This window comes from Schistocerca piceifrons, chromosome X, assembly GCF_021461385.2.
Source record: "Schistocerca piceifrons isolate TAMUIC-IGC-003096 chromosome X, iqSchPice1.1, whole genome shotgun sequence".
Lineage (NCBI taxonomy): Eukaryota > Metazoa > Arthropoda > Insecta > Orthoptera > Acrididae > Schistocerca > Schistocerca piceifrons.
In genome coordinates this window covers 616,191,304-616,216,226 of record NC_060149.1, presented here as the reverse complement: position 1 = coordinate 616,216,226, position 24,923 = coordinate 616,191,304, and the positions used below count along the sequence as shown (strand labels likewise).

The window sequence follows — 24,923 nt, the reverse complement described above, 5'->3', positions numbered from 1 at the left end:
GTTGTTAGAACTAAAAACACCTATTCAAGTTCCATAGTGTCACGAACTTGTTTTATTTAAATGCGTCATTTCATTAAATACTTGTGTAAATCTGTGTATAATGTCACAAACAAAACAATAATGTGAAATTTCTTTTTTCCTCAGTTCAGTTCAGTACCTTCTCATTAGTTACTCCGTGCTCAGTGTACTGATAGAATAACAACAGGGAAATGCTACAACCGTTTCTGATTCTTTTAACAACTGCTTCCCTTTCACGTCCATCGACTCGTATACACTGTCCAGTTACATTAATGCGACCACCTTTCAAAGGCGTGAATAAACATATTTTGCAGCGTGAGATGTTCAGAAAAAGTGTCATTTAGCTTCTGGAAGGTACGGGCAGGGAGGTGGACCCATGTTGACTCGAGTGCCGGGACCAGCTGCGCTATGTTCCTTAGCTGAGGATTCATTGCGCGAACAACCCGATCGAGGTGGTCCCACAAATTCTCGATTGGGTTCACATTCGGGGAGTTTTGGGGACAGGGGAGTACGGTAAACTCATCGTGGTGCCCTTCGAACCATGCATGTGCACTACGAGTTAAGTGATACGTTGCATTGTCCTGCTGGTAGACAAGTTGATCCATTTTGCCTTCCAAAATGAGGAGATCACGGTGGGAATGCCACGAAAACATCTCACATACCGTATTATTCCCTCCTTGTTTGCTACCATATGTTTCACGCCAACGGCAATCTTTCTGATGGAGCATCAAATGTGATTCATCTGAAAAGGACACTGTTGCCAGTCAGTTGCGGTATTGGCGTGCAAACTTCAACCTTCATCGCCGATGAACAGCATTCAGCATGGGTGCATGAACCAGGCGCCTGCTGTGGATGCGCATGCGCAGCAACGTTCGCTGAAAGGTCATTGAGGAAACATTGGTAGCCCCTTGGTTCATCTGGGCGGTCATAAACAGTTGCACGTCTATTCGCCCGCAAGCATCTCCGCAGCCGTCGTTCATCCCCGTCATGCCTCAGCGCCGGACTTGGATAGCGCCATTTTGCCATGCACTATGCACTTAAACAGGGCGGCACGCGAGTAGTACACAAACATAGCCGTTTCGGAAATGCTTCCACCTTTTGCCCGAAAGCCAGTGATCATGTCCTTATGGACGCCAGATAAATCGCTCTGTTTCCGAAGTACGATAACGACTGCACCTTTTTCCGAGTTTTATACACCCACCACAGCTAATGCTACCACCTGCCGTCTGTGAGTGGTTATTGCACGTTGACGGTGAACATAGGCGGTGGTATCATTAATGTGACTGGACCGTGTAACTGCAGTCAGGTTTCTGTTAAAGTTGTAGATAACTTTTCGCTCTCTGCATTTTGTCCATACTACTTTCAGAATTATAAAGCTTGCATTCCAGTCAGCAATGTCAAAAGCTTTCTCTAAGCTTGCAAATGCTTTAAATGTTGCATCTCTTCAGTCGTTCTAAGATTAGTCGTAAGGGCAGTATGGGGTGCCTGTTTCTTCATTTCCTCGGAACTCAAACTTGTTTTTCCCCAGGTGAGCTACTACCAGGTTTTCCATTCTTGTGTGAATAATTCCAGTGAGAATTTTGTAACCATGACTTCTTTAACGGATGGTCCGATAATATTCACATCTGTCATCACCAGCCTCCTCCTCACGCAGTGATCACCCTCGGTTAACAACGCTACCTGATGACCTCAACCTACAGATTATGGCCCGTCGGTGCCACGAGGCGAATGCAACATAACTGAAGTTGCCTTTACGGAGGTAACTGGTAGGGCTGTGTAGACCCACACACCTTCTCCACACAATCAAATTGGCCGCTAATCGTCCATTAATAATAACAGCACCAGGTCGGATTCTCAACTTGAAGAAAGCTGTTCCAAGTCTCAAAATGAGAAGTAATATGGAGAATCTGCTGAAAATGTGCTACTTCAAATTCACACTAGAAGATAACACTAGTAAACCCTTGACCACCTAGAGTAGATTACCGCGGGGGACAGTACTAGCCCCACTCCTTTTCAGTCTGTATACAAATAACGTTTCAGATACAAACTGCGAAAAATTCTGTTGTGATGATGACATGGGGATAACCAAGAATCTAAGGACTATGAACGAGGGAAGCGAATATTCAATAAGGATCTACATACCGTATGTAAATGTGACAAGGAGCAGAGGTTACGACTGAAACCTCAGGAAACTGAAGTATGCTGTTTCCGTCTGAGCAACCACACAGAACGTAGAGAACTAAAATAATTCTTTTATGTTAGAAGCGTGTAACACAGTCAGTTTCCAAAACCCTTAGAGTATACTTAAATCGCTCCTTCACTTTAAAACAAACACTTTGCAACTACACAGCAAAAACTGAAAACCAAAAATAGATTGATTAGAAAAAGTCGTGGAATAAGCTGGAGAGCACACGCGAAGACACTACGCTTAGCGCCACAAGCAGTGCTCTAATCTTGTGCTGATCAATGCTGGTGTATGAGCTGTCATGTTATAAGAAGATAGATATATATCTAAATGATGCAATGAGGCTGATATCTGGAACACCCAAATCCACGCTTCTTCCATGGCTATCTATTCTATCGAATATTGCCACTTCTCACCTTAGGCAGCAGCTACACGAGAAAATTTATTTGGAACAACGTTCCGGCCAAATATAATTCGGGAGAACAATGGAGATCAGAATTGGTATCGTTTCAGAACCACAACTAAGCGGCTTACATTGATCCAACCAAGACTCTACCAGGAATGAGTTTGCCTCGGAAATCGTGGATCCGCGTGAACAGAATCGGAACAGAGCATACCAGAACGAAAGCTATGCTTTTTTAAGTGGAAAATCGCAGAAAGTCCTCAGTGCGACTGTGGCGCTTCAAAAGAAACAATACAGCACATAGTTACGGAATTTCCACACCGGAAATTCCGGGATACTTGGGTCGATCTGCTGGCAGTGACAGCTGAAGCAATTGAATAGCTGAACTCACTGGACATCGTACTGTAGCATACACTCATTGAAAAATGAAGTGCTATATGAAAACGAAATAACTTAATCATCATTAAACATTCAGTATCTTTTAAATTTTATTTATTGTAATGCCGTTTTTGCTGATGCTGTGCAATTCTTAGTACATAAATGTTTTATATTTGAATGCATGAAATTTATTACCTCTGTAGACACCATACAATATATATATATATATATATATATATATATATATATATATATATATAAAAATAACAGCACAAACCTTCTAGATGCGTGGTGCGCTAAGAAGATGGGGAAGGGAACACCTGCAATAGAATCTGGCAGTGGCGTCGGGCTTTCTTCATCGACTAGTACAGGAAATGTCTGAAGGGAGAAGGTGTGCCAGTCATGTCATGGGCTGGTATAATGTTTGGGTGTTAGTTGGCTCTCATCGCTATTTGGGGTCATTCGAGGCGTTTGCAATATTAGAGCAGGATCCTCCAACATATTGTCCTGCCTTACAGTCAACATTTCAGCGATGAGTTGGTCTTTCGGACGGTAATACACGATAACACCTTGCCAACCACGTGAACATCTTCCTCTAGGATGCAGGAATGAACCTGCAGTATCCGTAGACTTGTGCTAGAGTGAGTAAAACTTAGAGTGCGCCCTAGTCTTAACTTTCCTCACACATTGTGTTACTTCAGGAAGGGCTGTAGTCGATTTGTGGGACGGGTTTGAGCAGCAGGGTCCCGACCAGCTTCGGACAGCATGCCAAGGAGGAGTCAACAAGTTGTATGTGGAACAACATGATACCCAGCTGCACAGATGTGCACTGTTAACAAACTGCCTTTCTTTTGGATAGTGTTTAATTTCTGTTCCACATTGAAATTTTTTATTTAATAATACTTGTTCTTCCAATTTGTGCTCCTTTGGAATCTTAGCCCACAAATGTTCGCAGACATACAGGTGGTACACAACTTTTTTTGAGCTGTTTGTTAGTAAGTCGATCTCTTGTACTTTTTCGGTGGCAACGGTAGTCACGAGATGTAGGGCGTTGTCGAGGTGCATCAGCCTTTTATTTATTTTTGTGCACTAATCTTACTGTTTTCACACTTGCCTCGGTATAGAAGCGGCTCATTAACGATACTAAGTGAGAGAGTTACTTCGTCACTTTCAGCGACAATAGGACATAGAGAATCGCAAGACCTAGTCCCTGTCTAATTTTCTCCAGGTAATCAGTCATGATCCCCTGAGTGAGGATTTCGGAAACTTGTCGCCAACATTTTACGTATGAAAAAACCGGCTTTATCTCTTTTCGACGCAGTTTCTCCTCTGCCGGTACACCATTGTAACTGCAGTTTTGCGTCGGAGTTGTAACTGACGTTCAACGTTTCGTTTGCAGTCCCATAACGACGCCAGAAGTTACTGGTGTTAGGCTACAGCTGTTGAAAACATTATCTTGAAATATAATTCCAGAGGCTGTTCGTAGTTGGAATTTAATAAACGCGATACTGCACACTCTTATCTAACATAAAAAGAATATCGTTCAGAATTCAGAGTTACTACTGTGCTACTACTTTTGAAACTCTAACAAATATTATTATTATTTTTATTATTTAGAGCCAACTCTTCAACTCTGGAAATGTGTCGATCACCACCACACATTCACGAGAGAAAAAGAAATAGTTTGTCTTTGCTTTTGATAAATTTAAACTGAATGCAAAGAAATACCTGGAACTAGCGTTTCAGGGCAGTTTCTGCATCGGACTTTAGTAATGAGTATGTCAGATATGTAAGGGAGAGACGTCAACTGTATAGTGTGCGTGCTGTCGTCGTTCGATTTCCGTAGGTAGCACTTTTTGCTATGGAGTTTTTCTGAAGAACGTGCGGAAATTCCCGTCGCTATCTGCTTGCTGGCTGCCAAAGCGCCACAGGCAGCAGGAAATAGTGTGCGCGTCTGGGGCAGCTGCCATCGCCAGCCCTCTCCACTCTGTCGGCTAATAACGCGTTTCACGGAAGCCGCTTTCCTGTTAATACCGTTCCAGTACATTTATGCATTTACGTCAGCGCCTGTACTTAGCAGGACGTACATCGTATTAAATATTCACGTGCACTTCGGAAATAATCTTCATCTGCATCTAATACTCCGCAAGGTCCCTTACGAAGAATGGCGGACGATACTTTTAATACCACTCGCGCTCCCTCCCTCCCTCCCCCTCCCCCACCCCCCCCCCCTCTCTCTCTCTCTCTCTCTCTCTCTCTCTCTCTCTCTCTCTCTCTCTGCTCAAGACTTTGTGCCTTCTTTTGTGGATGAATTACAGTTCCTTTGCCGTCTTCCAGTGAATTTCAGTCTGACATCTGCTATTCTTACAATTAGTTTTATGTACTCATTATACCTTTCGTTGCTCCTGGCGGACGGTCGTAATGATCTTACCGTTGTTACTGTTCCCAATGATTGACAGCTAACAGCGTAGTTGGAAGAAGTAAGGTGTTTTTCCTCCTATTCAAGCAAATCATGCCGCATTTATTTACGTTGAGGGTGCCCTGCCGTTCGTTTAAGTAATAGTTGGCCTTCGTGCGTTTCGCTATAGATTTCTGCCGTTGCAAATTAACGAATACTTCCAAAGTTACTTTTGCATCTGACGATTTCGTTCTGTTAAGACCGAAGTGTTTATTTTTGTTTGCTAAAAAGTCCTGAATCTCGTCACAAAAAGGGGTGCGATAGTCCGTAAGCCATAATTTCGTTCAGTTGGTGGCGGTGCGAAACTGAATTGAATTATGTGGTAACGTTTATTAATACAGCTGTATTTACTTAACTCCAGCATTTCTATTTCCACGCCTTTCTTTCTCTCCTGGTGCTGATCACATTATTGATTTCACAATCTAGCCTAGACTCGCATCCAACCGACTCACGTGCACTGCAGTATGTGTCGAGCAAACCATCTACTTTTATTCTCATATATATATATATATATATATATATATATATATATATATATATATATATATAGACAGACAGACGTACTGGGTCCCCATATTGTTGTCCAGTCCTATGGTTCCAACCACGGCTTTAGGCAAGTGTTACTTGGTTATAAGGCAAATGCCGGAACTGGAAATCGCCTCCCAAATATCTCCAATTGGGAAGCCCTGAGTCCTGCTCAGAAAACAACCGATTTCTATAACGGATCGGAGCATAAATAGCCCGCCCTACTCCTTGAAAGATATAAGAAAAATGCTGCTTGTGAACAGATTTAACTTCAGCGAAGAATTAATGCTTTCACATTCAATCATGCCCGGGCTTCTTGTGGACATTAGGTGTTAGATGTTTGCGATTACAGGCAATTTAAAAATACTGTGGTGACAAAAGTTGTGGGATAGCGATATGCACGTATATAGATGGCCGCAGTATCACGTACACACAAGGTGTAAGAGGGCAGCGCATTGGCGGAGCTGTCATTTGTACTCAGATGATTCATGTGAAAATGTTTCCGACGCGATTACGGCCGTACGGCGGGAATCAACAGGCTCTGAACGTGGAATGGTAGTTGGAGTTTGATGCATGGAACATTCCATTTCGGAAATCGTTAGGGAAGAGCAGCGACGTTTGCGCAGAGTTGTCAGTGCAAACGGAATAGCAGCACTGCGAGAAATAACCGCAGAAACCAATGTGAGACGTACGACGAACGTAACCGTTAGGACAGTGTTGCGAAATTTGGCTATGGCAGCAGAAGACTGACGCAGATGCCTTTGCTAACAGCACGACATCGTCTGCATCGCCTCTTCTGGGCTCGTGAGCATATCGACTGAACCTTAGGCGACAGGAAAACCGTGTCCTGGTCAGATGAGTCCCGATTTCAGTTGGAAAGAGCTGAGGGTAGGGTTCGGGTGTGCTCCATAATGGTGTGGGCTATGCTTGCATGGAATGGACAGGGTCCTCTCGATGTTTGGCTTCTTGGAGACCATTTGCAGCCATTCGTGGACCTCATGTTTCCAAACAACGTGGGATCTTGTATGGATGACAATGCTACATGTCTCTGGCCCAAAGTTGTTCGTGATTGATTTCAAGAACATTCTCGATCATTCGATCGTATGATCGACCACCCAGATTGCCGTATTTTAATCCCATCGAACGTTTAAGGGACATAATCGCGAGGTCTGTTCGTGCACAATATCGTGCACAGGCAACAGTTTCACAATTACGGTCGGCTTTAGAGGAAGCACGATTCAGGATTTCTGCATGGAACTTACTGCGACTTGTTGAGTCCATGAAACGTAGAGTTGCTGCGCTACGCTGGATAAAAGTAGATCCACACGTTATTATTGGTTATCCGATGACTTTTGTCACCTGACTGTAATACTGGGCATATAAAACGCGCATTTCACGCATTACTACAATGAAAGCGCAGGAAACTGTAGGAAATAAATGTGAGATAGCCATGACGTTAGTGCTAACATTGGCTCGAAATAAGAGAAGCGCACTGTCAACAGCTGTACTGCGGTTTACAGCCGAATAATTGTATAGTCGTGCGGTTTTTGTGTCAGTGGAGGATGGAAGGCAGAATTCAGCGCTTCGTTGACACGGATGTGAATAGAAACAATGAAAAAAGCTCCCGAACAATAAACGTACGATTATTCATGCCTAGATAGTGGACTGATGTGGGCTGTTGGAGGTGATGCAGAAATGGTGACGTTTAGGGTGGCTCGGGATCGGGCGGTGAGGAGTTGCAGCGGTGATTGTGAGGCGAGCAAGGCGCGCAGGCAGCTGCAGAGCACTCAGCGCTTGCGCGTGATGAGGCCCCGCTTGCTGCTAATGAAGTCGATGCAAATACCCGCCCACTGGCCTACTGGCCGCCTCGCCGCTGCACGGTGCCAAGCATCAGTACTAAGTCATCTGCCATATTATTATTTATAATTGCTTCACTTCGAAAGAACTATAAGAAGCAAAAAACGTGGCCATGCCCGATCCTTCAGCTAGATGAATTTCGAATAGACCATGTGGCGATCTATCATTTCCAGAAAGAAGTACACGAGTACAAGTCCGCAGCGGGTCAAATATAGTGTCTGACCTCTGTATTACCAGAGTCAAAATTAAATTATAACGAAAAGAAAATGCCGAAGGAAAACGCTAATCCCCAAATTTGATTTGAAATATTCCAATAATCAAAAATTACAGAAGTATGGGAAAACCAACCTACAAACAACTGGAGAGATTTCCAAACGAAAATTACGCCGATAACAAGAGAACTTATCCCATTAAAGAAAAAATTCAAGCACCCATGGTGGAATTCAATAGAAGAGAGACAGCGAGCCTTCTTAAACAATAATTGTGACAAATCAGAAACCACACAAGAGAAATTATTCGAAGTCAGAAAGCAAACAGCTAAAATACTTAGACAAACTACAAGAAAATTACAAAAAGTATCAAAAGATATACTCTACGAAACCTCTGTTCCAGGAAACAAAATGGAAAATTGACACTAACTAACAAAGAAAATTGTCAAGAATTAGCCAAATATTTCTCACAACTTCTAAATTGCTCACAATCAAGTACGACATTTCCCAGATTACAACCAGAACACACAAGAAATTTGTAGTCACATTAAAAAGCTCAAAAGTAATAAGTCATCGGGAGAATATGGAACTGTAGCTGAGCTTATTGAGAACCTTGGTCCAAATTCTTTAATAAATCACTCAAATCATCCAAGAAATTTGGCAGACAGAAAAAATTCGAGAGGATTGGAAATGTGCACTAATTCACCCATTGCACAAAAAGGGAGAGAGATCAGATGTAAACAACTACAGAGGTATTTCACTTTTGCCGGTCACTTACAAAATTTTATTCGTGTGCCTTCTAAAGAGAGCACAAGAACAGCTAGAACATACAATTTCAGATTATCAAACCGGCTTTGGACCTAATAGATAATACCCAGAACAGATCTTTAATCTTAAAACTATTTTAAAAATTAAAGCAATCAGGTTGTAACCAATAGTCTGCACATTTGTTGATTTTAAAAAAAGCGTACGATTCTATAGACACAGTCTCTTGGTAGTATTCTAGGAGAACGCGGACTCGACACCAAAACTCGAAAACTGATCGAACAAACACTGTCAGAGACCAAATCAAAAATTAAATTCATAGACGAAATTTCGGAACCATTCTTAGTTAAAACAGGAGTAAGAAATGGAGATGGGATCTCACTACTATTACTCAACATAATTTTAGATAAAGTAATGAAAGAACGGGAATTGGAATTAAGAAAACAAACCTTTTGGAAGCCAATCGAACTAGGAAGAGGTCAAAGAAAATTGAGCGTTCCATACTTAAGGTTTGCAGATGAGTTGGCGATTGCAGCCGACAGTGAAGAAATATCAGTAAAACAAATCGAGACCCTCATAAAGAATGTGCAGAGAAGGTTGGCCTGCAAATCTTCTTTGAGAAGACTTAGTTCATGTGTTCCAGGTTAGATATTCGGAAACTTAAAACAAATTACGGTGAAATCAACAGAGTCAAACACTTTAAGAACCTCGGTGAAATTATTGAACCAACAGGACTTGAAAAACTAGCACAAAAAACAGATTGCAGAGAATCAAGGAAGCGTCTGCACTTGTTTCAAACTTGTATAACAAAAAGTCTGTTAAATGGCACTAAAATCAGAAACTACAACACAGTAATCAAACTGACAGTCACATATGCAATTGAAACACACTCATTGAATAGAAAACTAGATTTACAAGAAAGTAAGAATGTAGCGAGAAAGATTATTAGAAAAATTCTGGGACCAAGATACACACGCAAACCATCGAGACAACAGAAGAAATATCAGACATCGAAATTGACGTCAGAAAGAGACGAATGAAGTTCTATGGACACCTATACAGACTAGAATGAAACAGATTTACTAAACGTCTATTGGACTATGTAACATCACTTAAAGCATCAATACCTTGGGTAACTGAAGCTAAGGAGAATTTGACAAAAGCAAAAATTAACGGAACAAACACATCAGACAGGGATACATTCAGAAGCAAAATCGACAAGTTGAAGTTTATTCCAGAGATGAATCCAAAACCGTACCGACCAAAGTCGACCGAAAAAAGAAGGAAAGAAGGCCTTCGGGGAGAAAATGAAGAAATGTTGGGAAAATAAGAAGAACCCTGAGATAGATTGAAAATGACCTGCTTATCGTTCTCCAATGGGGACATTCTCTAATAATAATAAATAAATAAATAAATAAATAAATAATTGCTTCCTTACCTGAGACGCTGAGTTTTGTTAGCAGCTCTGGCTTCCTAATCGAGATAAAGTGCTCTGCTTTTCTATGAATTGTGACTCATTTACACGGGAAACGAGCATCGTGATTGCTACTGTTAAAGCAACAAAAATGCTGACCTAGTAACACTGCTGCTGCATTGCACGAATCGAGGTAACCTTGGCCACACGATACAAAAAACATGTTTTGTCTTCATTTGCTGGTACGGGGATCACGTACTTTTTATGGTATTTTCAATATGGACAAATATATGCAGATTTAAGTCATCAGTCATCGAGGCGATGCGCTATCTCAGGGCAGCACGTGCACCCTATGGCCTCAATTATTAGACGTAGCTAATTTCGGACTTTCCCTAAACTTTTTACCCTCTACAGCTTCCTGTAGCACTATAGAAGTTATTCCTTCATTCAATGCCGAGCTGCAGACGTCCATTCTCCGTAATTTTTTCCTCAGATTAAGACCGATGTTTGTACTAGCCGACTTCTCTTGGCCAGGAATGCCGTCTTTGCCTATGATAATCTTCTTTTTATTCTCCGTCCATCATCACTTACTTTGCTTCCAAGATAGCAGAATTCCTTAGCTTGGAGCATTTTGAGGTCCCCAGTTTTAATGTAAAGTTTGTCGCTGATCTTGTTTCTACTACTCATTAGTCATTACTTTCGTCTTTCTTTGGTTTACTCTGAATCCTAACTCTGTACTCATTACACTGTTGATTCCATTTAACATGTCCTGAAATTCTTCATTTTCACGGAGGATAGTAGTGTCATCAGAGAATATTATCACTGATATCCTTTCACCCTGAATTTTAGTCCCACGCTTGAACCTTTATTTTATTTTCGTCATTGCTTATTCAGTGTATAAACCGAACGATAGGAGCGAAAGACTACATCCCTGTCGTAGACCCTTTTGATGCGAGCGCTTCGTTCTTCGTGTTCTATTACTATTGCTCCATTTTTGTTGTACATATTGTACATTATCTTTCCCTATGGTTTACAGCTATTTGTCTCAGAGTTCGAACTACGTGCCCAATTTACATTGTCTAATTTTTTTTTCAGGTCGACAACTCCCATGAACATTTCTTGATTGTTCTTCAGTCTTGCTTCCAATATCAAACGCAACATCAGAACAGCTTGATTGGTGCCCTTACTTTCTGAAATCTTAACAGATACTCAGTTTTCTTTTCCATTCTTCTGTATATTCTTGTCAGCATTTTGTATACATAAGGTAGTTATCGCACATATCTGCCGTTGCTGTAGTCGAGATTGAGTTGTTGATATTTTTCCGAAAGTTTTATGTTATTTCTCAAGACTCATAGATTCTACACACCAACTTGAACAGTCACTTGGTTGTCACTTCCTGCAGTGACTTCCGAAATTCCGAAGGAATGTTATCTATCCCTTCTAACTTATTTCATTGCCAGTCTTCAGAAGCTCTATTAAACTGTGACTCTAATACTGGATCACCTCTGTCTTCAACATCGACTCCCATTTCTTCCTCAGTCACGCCATCAGATATGACTACCCCCTTGTAGAAACCTTGAATGTACTTTTTTCACCTGTCTGCTTTATACTCTGCTCTTCATACTTGAATTCCCATTGCATTAGTAGTGTTGACGCCCTTGCTTTTAATTTCACCGAAGAATGTTTTGACTTTTCTGTGTTCTGAATCAGTCCTTCCGACGACCCGAGTTCGAGTCTCGGTCCGGCACACAGTTTTGATCTGCCAGGAAGTTTCAGACCACGTCTTTTTTTTATTTCTTCACGTTATTCTTGCAGCTATTTTGCCTTAGCTTCCCAGCACTTTCTGTTTATTTCATTCCTGAGTGACTTATATTTTTGTTGTATTCCTGGAGTTCGCTGAATTTTTACGTACTTCTTTTTTGGATCAGTTGAGGTATATCTTCTGCTATAGCTTTATTTGTCTGTCCAACTTCTGAGATTGTCTTTTTTAGAGATGCCCATTGCTCTTCAACCGAACTGCGTACTTTGGTTTTAGTTATCGCAGTATCTGTAGCCTCAGATAATTTCAACCGTATCTCACCATTTCTCATTACTTTAGTATCTCACTTCTTTGCACAGTGCTTCTTCTGGATGAATCTGTTGAACTTCAGCCTTCTCCTCATCATTACTAAATTGTGATCCGAGACTTCATCTGCTATCCCAGCCTTACAATCCAATATCTGTTTTGGAAACCTCTGTCTAACAATGGTGTCATCCATCTGGAATCTTCTCGTACCTCCAGCCCTGTTCCACTCGCACTTCCTCCTCTTGTGATTTTTGAATAGTGTATTTGATATTAATTGCTGCAATTTATTACCATTCTCCTCTCTCGTCCTTTTACCAAGCCTATATTCTCCCATTACTGTTCTTTCCATTCCTTCCCCGACTCCTGCGTACCATTTCTCCATGATTATTAGCTCATCATTTCCTTTTAAGTAATGAATTACCCGTTCAATATCTTTATATACTATCTCTGTTTCTTCATCTTCTGCTTGTGGCATTTATACCTGAACTATTGGATGCAGACCACGTGGTGATCCTGCTATTTTACAAACCTTCGATTTTATTCCTCCTGGACAATGACTGTTGCTTATGTGTCGGCAGCACGATCAGTACTGAGCTTGTTAGACCCAGTCCGTCACAGTGGTGAGCGGTTAGCAACTGGTGCTTTCCATATGAGCCATGTAGACAGCCTGCTGGTGGGAGGTGGTGTTCCACCACTAAGGGTCTGACACCAGAAACTGTAGGCGGACTATGCTTTCACAGTCTGTCAGATCCCTGCCCATCCACGTTTCATAATCAACAGTTCAGACTGTTAACGAATAAAAATGGGTAGACCAGATGGGTTACGTTTGGGGGCTAGATGAAAGGACCTCCAACGGCCTCCTCCTCCAACTGGACATAGTTCCCTCTCAACAAGCCAACCCCTTCCCCCGTGGTGTGTATCCTATGATTCAGATGGACCTCTTCTGTGGCCTGAAGGCATCTATTCGCACATGCCTATCCCGTTTCTCCACGAGCACCCAAATTCTACATGGTTCTAGACGGATCGAAAGTCAATGACAGACAGTTTTGCTTTTCCATGTGAATGGGGCCATGAGAAATATTCTCTGCCGAGTGTATGCAGTGTATGCACTGCAGAGTTGGTCGCCATATTACGGACTGTGCAATTCATTAAAACTTTTGCGACGAAGGACTTCCTGGTTTGTAGCTACTTCATGAAGTACTTCCAAGGCATCTGTGCTACCCCAAAGATCTTACGGGCGCTAACATCCAAGACCTGTTTGCTGACCTCCACAGCTTCGGAATGACAGTAGAAGTCATCTGGACATCGAGCCACGTGGGTATTGTGTGGGAAATTAACTTGCCGACAAATTAGCTAAAGAAGCAACCACGGGAGACGAAGTTGAACGTCGAATTCTGGGCACAGACTTGAGACTGCAACAGCGACAGCAAGTTTTAAAAACCTGAGCTATGGAATGGCAAGCTACCACGACCCTCGACAGGCTGAGAGCAATCAAGGGGACCACCAAGGTCCTGACTACATATCGGCCACTCCCACAAGTTCTTTTTGCGCCAAGATGACTCCCCTAATTGCAGAGGGACAATCATCTCACGCTAGCCCACATTCTCGCAGTATATTCCCTGCTGGCTGATCTGAGACGAGACATTAATCTATCTCCATACCACAGATACCTGCGGACGAGGTCATACTTTCCCTGAGAGAAAGTGGATTTAATAATAAAATTTAATGCATTTTAACGTTCGGTGTCAGGTGGATGTAGCGAGAGCACCTCCTGCTGCAGCGTATGCCCCCTCCAGCTACTTTCTACCTCTGCTTTGCATGATTAATTATTTTGAGTATGTATTTTGTCTCAGATAATTGACGTAAGTCCGTATACACTCCATCTTCTTATCCCATTTTAGTTCCTCGCCCCATTTTAGTTGTACTGACTATGTGGCCCTTCTTCGTGTATGCTTCAGTGACCAGCTACGGTTTTTAACTGCATGGGTTGTATCTCACTTTTAACCATCTGACTTAAGCTACAGTCACTCGAATTTTCATCCACGACGACAAGATCACGATCCCGGGAGCTGTCGGTTCTCCATATAATGACACATTTCAATTACAGACCATATTTCCTGTGGATACACATTTGTATCTTTAATTCAGTGGTTTCCATTGCCTTCTGCACTCTAATGCCATTGATCATTGCTGATTTTTCCGTCTTTTAGGAGCAGTTTCCCACCTCAAGGGCAAGAGGTTGTTCTGAAACACACCCCACTCCGCCTTCTTTGAGGTGACTCTTAACACTGGAAGTGTTTGGCCGCCGGTTACTACAAGCCAAGTAAAATATACTGCCGTATGCATACAGTCTTGCAAGATATGTTACGAAAATGATAGCGAAGTATGAGATATCAAGCAGTGAAACTTAAAATTGGTGAGTAAATCTGTTGAACCATTGGGAATAACCATACACATCACACCATCACCTCTATGGTACGTGCGCGACAGAAACATATATTGCTCAGAGCAAATTTCTGCCCGGGTATCACTAGACAGATGTTATTCTAGATGGTCAGCTGTAGCCTAGAGCGGGAGGAGGCAAAAGCGTGGCACCTGCCGAATAAGTGCGCAGGTTGAAGCGCAGCCAGGTATGGTGCCAGTGGCAAGGCTGCACAAGTTTGCTTCTGTCCCTGTTTTTCTGTTCATATAGGACTGCTTACATTTAGTTGTAATAAATATTGAGATAAGAACACATTTTAATTAGGTACCGTAAAAATTTTGACAATTTATCAGTACTAGGTATGAGCTTTCCCTTGGTACATGGTTTTCCTCTGAAGTCTTCGTCTATCTGCGAGTAAATCCTTCTGACTGGTATCTGTTTAGTCGGAAGCTTTTCCTGAATACTTGCTGGAGAACTTCGGCAGGCAACCCATATTTTCGTGTAGTCTTTTCTTCCGCATTTACTTGTTACTCTGTGGACGCTTTCTACTGCTGTTGTATGCACTGTATACGTATCAACATTTATGAGTTCCGAGTCTGACTAAGAAACTTAACTGCATCGGGAGGTTTTGTTTTTAACAACCGATTGACCAGTCGTTGGGTTCTCGTTCAGTCGGTTTTCTTTAGTCGTGTGAAACTAGTCGCTGCGGCCACGTCAGCTCTACGAATACTTTCTCTCTGTCTCCAGGTTTGAGTGATATCACTTACCTAACCTACTTTTTCAGCCTTTTCGGTTATTTTTGAACGATGGCTGGGGTCACCAACTTTTTTTATGACAAATACTTACCTTATTTCAGTGACAAATGAATGAAAAGTAATTTTCTAAAATTGAAATATTTTCAAAATTTATGTATTTATTTATTTATTTAAATTCGAGTTTTCCGAACTTCTTGCATTAAATTGCATTTTTTGTTGGTTTTAAAGGGTTGATAAATGGCGCAACAGTACAAATTTATTTCTAAATAAATAAGCAATTACTTTGATTTAAATTTATCGAAGCTTTGTCTCTCTCTTCCCGCTGCTTTGCACCTATCGCTGGTAATTTTCTTTCGGTGATTACTGAGGTGACGTGAACGGAAAAAATGACAATAAATTAATTATTTGATGATACAGTCACCTGATTTTTAAGTATATACTGTCATTTTTCGGAAGCAGATTTTTTCGTGAGAAATGTTTGCAGTCATTCGTTAATTTTCTTCAAATTTCTTTAGTTAATACAACTTCAGAATATGAATCATCTTTGCAGGTACTGTATACCGCATTAGATTTATGTAGAGGATCACTTTTTATCCAGTCATTTGATTTCTTCGATTCCCATGCCACTGCGCATTTCGCCATTTTGACCCAAAACACACTATAAGCGACCGCCTGTTCATAAACATGGACGAAAAACTGGAGTAAAAGCTGCCTATTGGTACTCAATAAAAAACAAATCTTGGAACGGCAATAACAGTGACGACAGACGATGACAGATTGCAGTCAACAGTAATGATTTAACAGTGCCAAAACGATAGAATCTTTCCGCTCAGAATTGAATGCGCTGGGAATCAGGCTACTCTAGTTACCGCTCCCAGCGGCCCAGATGTGTACGAACGTGGTTACACACCGTTTGCAGTGATGGCTAGAGACAGGCTTAGAGGAACCAACGTGTGACTGTGAAAAGTGATTTTTCACGCCCGTGAAATACTGTACTTGCTATTTTTCAAAGAATTTAAAACGTAAACATGTTTTTATGCATGGCTACGATTTGTACGTATGTAGCCGGTAACGTAATTTTAGCACAGTACATTTAGCTACCACACAAATAAGTACCTGAATATTTGCCTAAGCGCTAGATTCAAATGATTTTTAATTAGTGGACATCAGCACATCTTTTCTGTAATAAGTTACTTCTTTATTGCATCTGGAATAACACAATATACAGCAAAATTTTAATCAGTTTTAAATTATAAAAAGAATAATTAATGTATTCCATGCATAATTAAATGAATATGTACAGGAAATGTTTGAAAAGATCAGTGAATGGTCTCAGAAAATAAAGAAAACACAAATTACAAACAAAATATTTTTACTGGCTTTCAAAATAATCACCATTAGCTACAACAGACTTCTGATATCGGCTGTGAAACTCTTGGACACTGTCAGCAAACACCTCTTGTGGACTCGCTCGAAGCGCCGGGGTCACGCGTTGTTGGATATCTGCAGCATTAGAGGAGATGAGACCTGGTGCTACCTGTGCGATCCGGAGACCAAGCAACAGTCAGTGGCATAGTGTTCGTCGTCTTCTCCTCCCTCAGGTAGAAATCCATTATGGCTGAAGCCCTTGCTGTCGAAAAAGGTGATCAAGTCGTCGTAGTCTTGGATTTTGTCAGCTGACTTTTTTTTGAGGCGGGGAAGACGATGAAGACCATTCCATTGACTTTCGCTTGGTCACCAGATCGTATTGCTAGCACCAGGTCTCGTCTCCTGTGATGATGTGGATATTCAAAAGCGTGAGACCACGGTGCTTCGAGAGATTCCACAAGAAGCGCTTGCTGACTGTTTCCAACCGCTTTTACAACCGATGTCAGAAGCGTGTTGTAGTTACTAGTGATTGCTGTGAAGGCCAGTAAAGGTTTTCTGTATGTAGCTCTTGTTTTCTTTATTTTCTGAGACCATTCACATTGTACATGGGCTATGTTGGCTTTGTCGTACTCCCTGTATCTCTTCATGTCCATCCGGGGCTCTGGCTACTCTCTGGGTGGTATTTGTACACCGGTTGTATACTACTGCTTCATTTCAGCTAACGAAAGTACTGCAGACTGGTTTCACTCAGAAGAATAAACTCATATCTTAGGCAATTAAAACATTAAAGAGTGATTTCGGTTGAAAGAACGAATACATATAAGGGGTGGTCAAATAAAAATGAGACAGATGGAAAAAAAGTAAGTTCGCCATTTATAATTTCAAAAGGCTGTTGCCAATGGAACGATTACTGAACCGAGGCGTGCTCCTCTTCGTGTGAAGCAAATCGACGTCCGCGAATGTCTTTCTTCAAAGCTCCCAAAATACGGAAATAGCGTGCGAACAGATCGGGTGCGTTCACGTTTTCAAGTTTTGGTCAGAAAAAAATTACTGCATTTAATTATCGGGTAGATATTTCAGTAAACAACGCAGCGGAATCAAAAATTACGAGCCCGTGTTTTGTGTTTATTTGTGTGTGTGTGTGTGTGTGTGTGTGTGTGTGTGTGTGTGTGTTTTGGCTTTGGGGCGTTCCAGAAGTAGACCAGATCAGTATACAAAAGTATTTTGAAGTGCAACTGAACATTACAGCAGAGTAATTGTGTTTACACTGAGGTGACAAAAGCTTTCGGATACCTCCTAATATAGAGTTAGACCTCCTTTTGCCCGGCTTAATGCAGCAACTCGACGTGGCATGGACTGAAAAGTCGTTGGAAGTCTCCTGCAGAAATATTGAGTCATGCTGCGTCTATAGACGTGCGAAAGCCTTGCCGGTGTGGGATGTTGTGCACGAACTGACTTCTAGATTATGTCCCATAAATGTTTGATGGGATTCACGTTGTGCGATCTGGGTGGCCAAACCATTCGCTGGGATTGTCCAGAATGTTCTTCAGACCTATCGCGAACAAATGAAGACATGAGCGAGAAAAAGGGCTACCCCTTAAATGTAAAACTTCATAGATGCATGTTGCCATCTGTTGCTGGGTACGGGAACTATCAAAATTGACATTGGTCCCACCCATAAATATCACATTAGGATTATCTATAAGTTTTTACATTTGAGGGTTTGCCCGTTTTTCTGCGCACGTCTTAAACTGTGGACCAGTGACATGGCGCGCTGTCTTCCATAAAAATTCTATCGTTGTTTGGGAACATGATGTCCATGAATGGCTGCAAAAGGTTTTCAAGTAGCTGAACATAACCATTTCCAGCTCATGATCGATTCAGTTGAACCAGAGGACCCGGTCCAATCCATGTAAACACGGCGCATACCACCATGGAGCCACCACCAGATTACACAGTGCCATGTTCACAACTTGGGTCCGTGGCTTTGTGGGATGTGCGCCACACTCTAATCTTACCATCAGCTCTTACCAACAAAATGGAGACTCGTCGGACTAGGTGACGTTTTCCAGTAATCTAGGGTCCTACCGATATGGCCACGGGCGGAGGAGAGGCGCTGCAGGCGATGTCATGCTGTTAGCAAAGGCACTCACGTCAGTCGTCTGCAGCCATAGCGCATTAACGCCAAATTTCGCTGCACTTTCCTAACGGCTACTTCGTCGTACGTCCGACATTGATCTCTGCGGTTATTTCACGCAGTGTTGCTTGTGTGTTAGCACTGACAATATTGCGCAAACGCCGCTGATCTCGGTCGTTAAATGAAGGCCTTCGCCCCACTGCGTTGTCCGTGGTGAGAGGTAATGCCTGAAATTTGGTATTCTCGGCACACTGTGGAGGTCTGGATATTGAATTCCCTAAAGACTTCCGAAATGAAATGCCCAGTCCGTCTAGCTCCAACTACAATTCCGCGTTCAAAGTGTGTTAATTCCCGTCATGCGGCCATAATCACGTCGGAAACCTTTCACATGAATCACCAGACCACAAATGACTGCTCCACCACTGCACTGCCCTTTTCTACCTTGCGTAAGCGATACTACCGCCATCTGTATATGTGCCTTATCGCTATCCCATGACTTTTGTCAGCTCAATGTATATTGATTCTGCATTGTGTATACAAATCAAATACAGCGATGTTATTTGGTTTTTTATGGAAGCAAGCGCCAGTGTCAGTGCCAGTGAGTAACCGGAGATAGTAACGAAACGTACATGCAAATACGTTCTATCTGAAATTAAGCGTACTCTCTAATGGCCGAAATGGCCGAATAAAATTGTTTAAAGAAAGTTATAAAGCGACTGTTAGAAATTTCTATGCAAATCAACCGCTACATTTAACCACAATCGCAGTGTTCCCCGTCCAGGTGGGATAAGATATTAAATATTCGATGTTCACTATACCAACTGCCACTTGTATCAAATTTTCATACTTAGGTTTGTGAAGTCTCTTAATCGACTGGAGATAGGAAAGAAGCTGGTTCTGGATTTCCTAGTAGCACGAAAGATTTTTCGACGAATGTAAACACTGTTACTAATAAACTTGCTGTCTGAAAGAACCCGCCTCCGTAGACTGTGCCGTGGTGCTCGACTCTAAAGTAACCAGGTAGAATCCTGGTTCCGGAAGAAATTTTCACCGCCAGAATTTGTTAGCATGGAGAGAGGGGGGGGGGGGGGGGCGACGTGGACTTGATGGCGTGACAGTTTCCTGATAAGCAGACATTGCTCTAGTATCCTGTGTTGAATTTCATACCGCTCAGCAGTATCTCACTGGATAAGGGCACGTCGACTGCCGTGTGTGTGTGTGTGTGTGTGTGTGTGTGTGTGTGTGCGGGGGGGGGGGGGGGGACGTCCAGCTCGGCAGCTTGGTGCTATTTGAGAGGAGTAGTCGGTGTGCCGACACCTGGTTGGACAGCTTCCATCTCGTCATCCTACAACACACAAATGTCGCCACACTATACACACGACCATTACAGTCAGCTACACTGAACAGATACGCTTAAGACAAGACTCACAGTGCAAGGGAAGGAGCCATTGCGAACGGTGGAAGAATCCTTTCTTATTCATGTTTTTCCTTCGCATCAATAGAACAAAGACACTGTGCTTGTTTTTGAACCTTAAAAACCGTTTCTGAGTAGGCGTCTGGACATCCCTCTGGCCGTCTCCCAGCCAGCAGTACCTCACGGCTCTTTCTTTGTGCGGCAGAAGCGGTAATAGCCACATACGTATATTATAAATTTATTACTTTATCAAACGACTTCTTTTCATTATCAGTTAGGGAAGCTTAATTTTGGTGTCGCGTTTGTTCTTTACATGTAAAGACTGCGCAAGAACTATAGAAGAAATTGGCCGTTTTCACCGATAAGGAAACTGTCCGATGATTTACATCTCCATGTCGCACCTCAAGCTATATTAAGGGCTGTGGGCGAAGTACTTGTGGTATCACTACCACTTTCCTCTTCCTGTTCCGTCTGCGAATGATGCGCGGGAAGAACGAAGTATGTGCTGTAATTCCTCTGATTTTCTCGCCTTGGACATTTCGCGAGATGTATGTGGTAGGAAGCAATATGTTGTCTTCCTCTTCTGGAGGTCTGCTTTCCCGTGATACATAAGGCGTCTCTCGTAGCGCCTGCCCCAGCGGTAGTCGAGGACAGATCGAACCAATATTTTATTGGCCCCCTTGTTAAGTAGATTCCGTAAGATTATTCCAGTGAATCTGTCTGGCATATGCTTTTCCTACATTTTATGTGGTCATTGTTGCTCCGGATTGTTACTCGTAAGTATTTTTCAGTTGTTATTGTTTCCAATGTTTTATCACCATTAGTGATGTCGAACAGTAATGGGTATTTATGCGTAATACGTTGAAGTTATTGACGTTGAGGATGAAGCAACAGTGGTAGAGTGTGGTGATGTTTGGGTGTTGCAGCTGCTGCTGGAGCACCTGGAGTGCCTGGTGTCGCGGCACGAGCGCTCGCTGAGGATGACGGTGGTGAAGCGCCAGGCGGCGGCGCAGTCCGGCGTCTCCAGCGAGGTCGAGGTGCTCAAGGCGCTCAAGAGCCTCTTCGAGCACCACAAAGCGCTCGACGAGAAGGTGACCCGCACTTTTCTCTCATCCTAGTCTACAATCTGCACACTGGCACTCTTCTTCTTTTTCCTCCTTCTTATCCTTTATCTTCACGGGGTCGGCATGTTAATTACTGGATTTGTCAGTAAGGGTGATCAGATGCCCTTCGTGTCGCCATATCTCCCCCCCATTCCACGGGACGGAATTTCTGTACTCCAACTGTGAGAGTGCGAAAGTTTTCTCGTAGTCAAGTCTGCCGATCCGGTTCCGGCGTATCTCCCCAAATCCCGGAAGTGACCTGCTGGTCACAATTATTATTGTCCAAAAATACGCCTTGCTATTTTCTTCCGGGTTAACTACTTCAAACTGCTTACAATTTAACATAATTTACGAAGAAAATATTTACAGCGAAGTATGCAATCCGTGCGCGTTACCCCAGGCGCGGTTCCAAGGGGAAGGGGGACGGGATTGGCTTATGGGGATCATTAGCCTCCTCCCCCCCCCCCCCCCACACACACACACACACCCCGCTGTGACATAATGAGAAATCATATCGTGGCCAAGCTTGTAATGTACGTACGTATAAATTCCGCTTCCAGTCACAAAATAACTTTACTTAAATTATAAACTTTGACATTTCAGATCGTTTGGATCCATCTTCAGATGCTTTATTTCTAATCAGTTGCTTGCATCTGGTATTAAGAAAATGTATGTTACATATCGTACACTCTTCTGGAGTATTGCTGTGCTGTGAGAGATCCGAACCATATAGGATCGACGGAGGACGTCGAAAAAGTTCAAAGAAGGGCAGCTCGTTTTATACTATAGCGAACTAGGGGAGACAGCGCCACGGGTATGATACGTGGATTCCGGTGGCAATAATTAGAACAAAGACGTTTTTCGTCGCGGCAGGATCTTCTCATAAAATTTTAATCACCAACTTTCTCCCCAGAGTATGAAAATATTTTTTTGGCGCACACCTGCATAGGAAGGAATGATTATTACAATGAAATAAGAGAAATTAAAATTTAAGTGTTCGTTTTTCCCGCACGCGGGTCGAGATTGAAACGGTAGAGAAATTGCTTGAAGGTGGTCCAATGAATCCTCTGCCAAGCACTCGATTGTGAACTGCAGAGTGACTATTTAGATAAAATATTACTACAAAAATGATTGTGTTCACAGAAAGAGTCCTTACTAATGCAGCAACGGAAGTGAACTCTAGAAACATGGAAGATCGCTTAACGTGAAATAATGCGTTATTATGTTACATTATGCTATTTTGTATGTTTGTGGAGCTAGTTGACGTTGCTACGCAGGGAATAAATGCTTCTACCCATAACAATAACTTACTTTCACATTACTATTCAGTTTGTGTGTTGTATTTAACATAAGGGTTTGTTAGTACCTGATGGAAGCAACTGTATAAAAAGAAGCGCCTGCAGATAGATCCACGGGATACGGAATTTCATATTGCATGATTTAAATGGAGTTAGCCGGCCGCGGTGGTCAAGCGGTTCAGGCGCTCAGTCCAGAACCGCGGGACTGCTACGGTCGCAGGTTCGAATCCTGCCTCGGGCATGGATGTGTGTGATGCCCTTAGGTTAGTTGGGTTTAAGTAGTTCTAAGTTCTAGGGGACTGATGACCACAGATGTTAAGTACCATAGTGCTCAGAGCCATTTGAACCATTTAAATGGAGTTACATTATGATTCAAGCCGCAGTTTAAATTTAATTACCGAGGTCAACACGTCGTTTCTGGGTGTGGGTGACACTTAGTGACCATGACTGTAACAGTTGATTATAGGAAACTGTATTTGCGGTCGCCTCTATTCTGATGAAAAATTTATTTGCATATGCCTTTTCTTAGAAGTAATGTTACGGGATTATATTTTGCTCGGGTTGAAAGATTCTTTTGGGATCCGTCTTCGATTCCCAGGCGTCCTTTAGGGGAGGTAAGTATACCTTCATCGAAGTAGTATAATTTCTGGCTCTCCTATAAAATCTATTATTTAACTCACATCTTTTAACGCCGTGTAGAATGAATTTCGCTCTCCGTATGAAACTCTTGTCGCTGGATCCCGATGGCTTGCGAGGTTTCGGTATCACCGTGTACATTATGCGGTGTAAAGAATGCATAGACAATTGCATGCATGGGAAAGACAACGGAATTTTGCAGGGCACCAATCTTCTGAGATTTACCAGAATCCCAGTTAAAGCGTATAAAACACAATAAGATTAATGTATTAACTGCCAACAAAGATGACTAAGTGCTGGACTTATTCTGCCTTTCGTGACGACAGCAGTAAAGGCGGTCGAGGACTAACTTTGTCTTTTAAAGCTTTTCATGAAACCGTTAGACATGAGCGCAACGACAGTTGATGGAACGTAAATCTTCCTAACATGGATAGTCGGAACTCTTTGCCTGAACGACCTTACTGAGTGCTTCATAACTGAGATGAAATTCTTTTATTGTTGATGGATAGTGTGCTACGTTGATCATTTTTGAGAAATTATAACCATACATCCGACTGGGATTTCAACCATGGTTATCTTCGTATCGTAGGTGTAAAGTTAGTTCGCCTCCACGTGGTGCACCCTGGGTAACGCTAAATGAACTAACACAACTGGCGGCAGACCGAACGAAGAATTCCTGCCCCACATCACAGTGAAATAAAACGACAGACAAAGCGCTATGCAAGATACATACAACGGTCCTTTTAGAGACCAACTGACTATGGATCTCGGACCATGCATCCGAATCTGCCATTTCAACATTGAGGGCATAAGCAGAGCAAAATGCCAAGTATTGCAGAGAGTTTTACACGATAACGACATTGACCTGGTAGCCACACAGGAAACTCATGCTGAAAATAGAGCCCAGCCTGAAGCTAGAGGAAGGATACTGGGATATGATCTACTTGGAGCCACGTATGACAGACACTATGGCGTTGCGACATATGTGCGTGGGGACATAGATGACGCCTTTCTAGTTGAAGCCTCCATTGCAAATGATATCCATGAAGTTGTCATCAAAGTAGGAGAAGTTACAGTAACTAACATCTATAAATCTCCTGCTACTACATGGCCGCTGAAGTGATAAAGATCCACGCACACCCAAGCGTATACGTTGGAGACTGTAATAGTCACCACGAAATGTGGAAATACAGTACGAATGATAGCAATGGAGACATCCTGGTCGATTGGTCCGAGGAACAAAATACATATCTGGTCTTTGATGCCAAGGACCGAGGGACATGCAGATAAGCCGCATGGAACTGCGACTATAACGCGGATCTGTGCTTTGTTTCGAGGGATACAAGCGATAAACCACTGACAGCCTCTAGAAGGGTCCTGACAGACTTCTCTCATAGCCAGCACCGCCCTGTGCTTATTAATATCGGTATATCCATCCCGATAATAAGGTCTTACCCTCGACCAAGGTGGAATTTTACAAAAGCTGACTGGACAAAATTCTCTGAACAACTTG

General features: G+C 42.5%; 1 protein-coding gene across 1 annotated transcript in view; it reads left to right on the top strand.

The window, feature by feature from the left end:
- Window positions 1-24,923, top strand: part of LOC124722553 (liprin-alpha-1) — a 410,311-nt gene that overhangs the window by 56,003 nt on the left and 329,385 nt on the right. The window contains exon 4 of the mRNA XM_047247695.1: window positions 21,300-21,464. Coding sequence (XP_047103651.1) covers window positions 21,300-21,464 — 165 coding nt within the window. The remainder of the gene's footprint in view (window positions 1-21,299; window positions 21,465-24,923) is intronic.